This window comes from Chenopodium album, chromosome 18, assembly GCF_948465745.1.
Source record: "Chenopodium album chromosome 18, dcCheAlbu1.1, whole genome shotgun sequence".
Taxonomy (NCBI): domain Eukaryota; kingdom Viridiplantae; phylum Streptophyta; class Magnoliopsida; order Caryophyllales; family Amaranthaceae; genus Chenopodium; species Chenopodium album.
The window spans coordinates 17,659,740-17,665,535 of NC_137851.1; the positions used below are offsets into that span (position 1 = coordinate 17,659,740).

At 37.3% G+C, this 5,796-nt stretch overlaps 1 protein-coding gene across 1 annotated transcript; it reads right to left on the bottom strand.

Moving 5' to 3' along the window:
* Window positions 1-652: 652 nt before the first annotated feature.
* Window positions 653-4,188, bottom strand: LOC145591935 (protein FAR1-RELATED SEQUENCE 5-like). Its single transcript, XM_081648415.1, has 5 exons — window positions 4,048-4,188; window positions 3,473-3,571; window positions 2,293-3,391; window positions 1,377-2,005; window positions 653-1,027 (listed from the first exon to the last, which is right to left on the bottom strand). Exons 1-5 carry the CDS (start codon window positions 4,186-4,188, stop codon window positions 653-655), a joined length of 2,343 nt encoding a protein of 780 aa, XP_081504541.1.
* Between the last annotated feature and the right edge of the window lie 1,608 nt (window positions 4,189-5,796).

Consider the following 5,796-nt stretch of genomic DNA (forward strand, 5'->3'; position numbering starts at 1 on the left):
TTGATCCGAACATTTTCATTAAAGTAAATTTAGTGTTAGTATAAAGGGACAAGGGATTACTTGGGAGACATTTAAGCCAAAAAAATTAATACAGAATACATTACATGACTAGCAAAAGTACGCATATATAGTGGCAGTACAAATGTTCCTAACACAAATAATATATATAACCGAGGGTCAATCGAAAATATTAGGTAAAAAAAATAGCAGCCATAGTAATACGATTAAGGTAATTAAGTTCCAAATAATTCCCAACATTTTGAGTTAAAATAATAGCTACCGATAATAGGATCAATGTACTAATCTTACAAAAAATAGACCTACCAATCTGCCAATAGTAGGATCAATGTACTGATCTTACAAAAAATAGACCTACCAATCTGCCAATAATAGGATCAATGTACTGATCTTACAAAAAACAGACCCACCAATATACATGTCAAATTAGCATTAGGTGTAGGCACGGACATCGGAGAGTTGCAAAAAATTGAAGTTCCTAAATTAGAATAAATACTCCACAAATTATGTTAGCTTCAACCAGAAACTCCTTTCTATACCATTCTAAGTTAAGTAGCCGGTTGTATTCCACTCTATTGAATCTAAGGCAGCTGATTAATAACCTGTTGGTTAGCATGATTAGTAACCTGAGTAGTCATATGCTGATTAGCATTATGATGATTTGGAGGCTGTTGATTAAAGCCGCTTTTGTACATGGGTTTAGGAGTAATGGGTTTGAACATAGGCCTTGCAAGGGAGCACCAGAAGAAGGAGTGCGGGGGGAGTTGGTTGTTGCCGGCACCTGAGTGGCAGGGTACATAGGCCTATACTGAGTGTATTGGTAAGGGATGAAACCTGCACTGTACATTGACCGAAGTTCTGGTTCAGACCCTAAGAAGTAACCAGGTATTGTGTTTTGATTATTCCTGCTTAACACACTGGTGAAGTACTCAATAGAACCGTCACCATCAACCATCTGTATCCCTCCCACGGATTGGGGCCTATAAGGGAAGACAAAACCTGGTGGTACCTATCCAGACAAAACGACAAATGAAGAAGTATAATACATCACAAGATTAGCAAATACAATTGTGACCTGTTGCCAAAATGTAAAAAAAAAGTAATTACTTAAACAATTATCTACATCACTGAAGGAATAGGGGTTTAAGACCTGAGGATAGGACGGTGCAGCACAATGTTGGTCAACTTGTTTGGGTTTGGTTGCGGTCTTCCGAGTAGTGGTCTTGTTGTTACCACCTTTTTTTCCTCTCTCAATACATGACGGGTATCTAACATCTATAGTTCTATGAGGAGGATTCTTGGGTCATCTTGTCAAACCTGCACGCCTCCTCCGTCTTATCTGGATCGTGATACGATACCTTAATATGAGTGTGTTTCCTTATTACATCTTTCCTCCAACGCCTCAAAATAAACTTCTCTGGAATCTCTATATGATCATTCAACTCATACACCTTGATTATATGACGACAGATAATTCCATGACAGTCAAAGTACTTGCATTCACAGCAAGCATCCTTACTAACGGTGTCAAAGGTGACCTTATATCTCCTCTTACACTTCGAAGGCTTTTCCTTCGATGAGTTCTTGGGCTTGTACCAAACTCTATCCCGAATAACATGCTCAACAACATGATCAAAAACCTTGTTGTTTTCAATTCCACTAAAATACATCAAACGGCTGCATTCTCGCTGGACTTCTTTGAATTTGGCATCTATGTAGATCTTCTGAAATATGACCTCAGCCGGGAAATCAGTAATTGTCTTCCTAACATATCTAGCGTTGTTATCATCTGCCTTCTTTTCAATAGTGCATCTAACCGAAAGCGCTTCTTCATACCTCTCCACAAATTCATAAAGCAAAGTGTGTTTGCTCAAATACCCATAAAAAAAACTATGAATACTCTCAACTCTCCGAGTGGTTTTCATCCCAGCCCTAAACAAATGTTTCACAAACGCAGGAACCCACATGCCCCGTTCATCGAATAACCCTATTATAGAACACAAAACATAGTTGAATACAGTACTTAAATACCTATTCCAGCACCAACATTAAATATAATACATGAGCAACATGTAATAACTAATTACCATTAACATAAAGAGTGCTATTGGTTTAGATCACCAGAATTTTAACACCAACATCACTTTAAATAATAAACAACAAATGCCAGAAAAATCTATTTCATTATGTTCCAGAAAATACAGATTTAATTCCAAAAAATATAGGCAAACCAATTAATAAATAATGAACAAAAAATATAAAAATTCATTATACCTTCAAGCCATTCATCATCATCAGCTTCATATTTCTTAATAACCTTGGGCCAACGTTCTTCAAATTCCTCACAATCTAGACTATCATACACGGACTGATGTAGCTCCTCCTTCAACTCTGGATAGTGAACTCGTTTGCCTAACTTCTTTGAAAACTTGTTAAGAATGTGCCAAATACACCATCTGTGAGTGGTGCCTTTCATAACCATCTTCAAGGCCTTCTTCATTGCCGCGTCTTGGTCGGTTAGAATCCCAATAGGAGCTTTATCACCCATACATCTCAGCCAATTAGAAAATACCCATTTGAAAGTTTCAGCCGTCTCCTGCCTAACAAGAGCACACCCGAAAAGAATGGTTTTCCCGTGATGGTTGACGCCAACAAAGTTACAAAATGGAAGTTTGTACTCATTTGTCAGGTAGGTTGAGTCGAACACAACTACATCACCAAACTCCTCATAGGCTGCCCTACTCCTAGCATCAACCCATAACGCATGTTTCAAACAACCTTCTTCATCTACTCGATATGTATGAAAAAAATTAGAATTGTCCGCCACCATCTTCTTGAAGTACTCAAACATGGCTTTTGCATCACCCTCATCAAACACCCTTTTCTTGTGTTTTGCAACTTCATCATGTAGGTCCTTTTGCTCAAAAGGCATGTCCGCTAAACCATTCCTCTGCCTAGCAATACAATGGTATATCTTAGCTATAGGAACACCGGCCATTCGATAATTAAAGAGCTGCCGCACAAGATGAGGATTTTCCACCAAAAACTTCTTCAGAAACCTACTTATGTTCTTAGACTTCCCAGGAGTAGGATTATGACCATCATGTTCCATATTAGCCCTCTGAATGACCCATTGCCCTAACTTATTCACATTAGCATAGAGATTCACGGGGTAGTTAACTTTCTTCGACTTCCGTTTAGCGCACATAGCTTCATCTTCACTAATCTGAGCATCATCACAAATTAGCCCAGGTTCAGTCTTTTTCCTCTTTCGCACAGGCCTCCCAAAGCATTCACAAGTCCACTTACAATTCCGCTTCAGGCCTTTTCCTGATTTAGCACCACTAGCACGCACAACACCAAACCCCTGCTGCTACCCATAATTCCGAAAAAATTCGTCGACTTCTAACATTGAGCCAAACACCATTCCAACACTAGGAGGCGGCAGAGGTACATCCAACTCCAACTCCACCGGCTCTTCAATCTCAACATGAAGTGAGACATTGCTCTTCCCTTTCCTAGGAGTCCAAAAAGACTCATCCCCAACAATAACCTTCATTCAAACATTTAACCATCATCCAAAATATTAAACACAACATCACACACTACACAAATTTCTTTTCTGAATTCAACAAAACACAATATCACACATCACTACCTTATTAACATTCTAACAATTTAACAAAACAATTACTCACAACAACACAAGGCACAACAACACAGGGTACAACATATATTATGATAAGTTTAAAAGTAGCATTAACAATATGCCCACATTGCTCTACTTTTTCCAACATTTAACTTATTTACAAAATCTATTAGTCACCCATACCTAATATTTCAAAAAATTCCAATTTTTACATCACCCAAACCTAAAATTTCAAGATAGTCATGTTCAATTCCTTTCACAGAACATACCGTTCGAATTCCATTGTCTTAAAACCCTAACTTTCACAACCACTTAAAACACTTATATTTACAACCAAATTCATACAAATTCAAACACTTAAAATTCTTCAAATGGCTCACCTGGTCTAACAAAGCCTCCAACGCTGGAGCGCAATATTTGTCGCCACCACCTGCATCCTCTCCGGCATCATCAACAATGCTAAGGCCGTACTCACCACCATGGTATCTTGCAAGATCCTCTGTGGTTTCCATGTACTCCATTTACGACCAATGGACCATTTACGCACCACAAGATCGTCGGAATTATGGTAGGGAAGTTGGCGAATTTTAGAAGAATGGTAAGTTCACAAATTTGAGAAGAGTGCTAAGCTCCAAAAACTACAGTACAGCTGTAGAGTGGAGTAAACAAAGCTTCAATTTTTTATTTCACAATTGGGACCCACCCCGTTAGCATTTTTACTGTGCACTTATAGTTTTCCCACCATTTTTCACCCCGTTACAGCAAAAATAGGACAATTATTTACAAAAGTGCCATGTTATGTATTAATTCATACATCACAAACCTCCACCACTACTTCCTCGCATTTTGGATGGTTGGGGTAGTGAACTTAAAAGTCCAAGTGTTGAATGCTCTGCGGAGGATCGGAGTAAATTATTGTAAGAACATTGACTTGTATTTGACGGGTATTGAGTTTGTGGACTAAAAATCCAATTGATGGCAGAAGGTTTAATGTGAGATAGCAATCCACATTAAATATTGTTCGGCAGTGCAATTGTGCAAGTATAAATGGATATTCTTGAATTTTTGAAAGGTGTGTGAGTGTGAAAAAGCAACAATATCTTGGATGTGTGGGTGCTATAGAAAAATGTAAAAGGCTAGCAAAGAGTAAGACAAGAAACACAGTCGTGTGTGTATGAGAAGGCACACACCGTCAGGAAGTGAGGCTAGCAAAGTTAACTTTGGGATATTGCTAGTATAGTTGTTTTTGTCACGTATCAATCATATGTGTTGTTATTTGAAATCCCATATTTTATTATTCTTCTCGATATTTTGTTTATATATTGCTCCGTCCACAACAGTATATTCAATTCCCGATTAATTTATAATTTGAACAAGAGTTAAGAGACTTGTTCTATACAATAGGTAATATGCCTATAGGGCTATAGGTGTTGTGTCAATATTGAGATTGAATTACAGGTTGTATATAATAAGTTCGTTTATTAAGAATCTTATTAAAACTATCTTTTTTCTATAAAAAAGAAAAACAAAAGAAAAAAATGTTGGTATATTTTATCACAAGTATTTATAAGTGGTTGGTCATATCGTATAGTCAGTCATTCTTCATTTAATTTTGTTAATATTATAGGGGTTACTCAGTATTATATTAGTTAATTCGTCACTGTTGTAGGGTTACTCGGTCAATGTTCTAGGATTACTCAGTCACTGTTACAGAAATTACTCAATTAGTACAATATTACACAAGACGTTGTTGCTTTTTTATTAATTAATATTGAAAATAAACAAATAAAAACCCTAGCCTTCTCTCTCTTCTCTCTCCTAGACTCTAGCCTTCATTGTCAATTTTGAGAGAGCTTATATCGGATTTCACCGGTGGAAAGGCCCAATCTTTATTTCCTTTTAAGGCTTTTGTTTCGTAGGTTATAATAAAGTCTCTCTCGAAAAAAATGGTTTATCTCCTTCGAAAAACATGGTTTTTTCAATCTCCTTCGAAAGACAACGTTTTTCGCACTCCTTTGAAAGACAAGGTTTTAGTTGTGTTTGATTAGGTCTCCGGTTGTGCGGGGCTACGATTGATTATGGGTCGGATACGGGTTACAAAATCAGCATAAGAATTTACCTTTACACAA

Bases quoted from the DNA above. Each gene is read 5' to 3' on its own strand.
- LOC145591935 (XM_081648415.1), bottom strand. From the start codon at position 4,188: ATGGAGTACATGGAAACCACAGAGGATCTTGCAAGATACCATGGTGGT. The intron at 3,392-3,472 runs GTACCTCTGCCG...AATTATGGGTAG, and splicing joins CGGTGGAGTTGGAGTTGGAT to CAGCAGGGGTTTGGTGTTGT. The intron at 2,006-2,292 runs GTATAATGAATT...GTTCTATAATAG, and splicing joins TGATGATGAATGGCTTGAAG to GGTTATTCGATGAACGGGGC.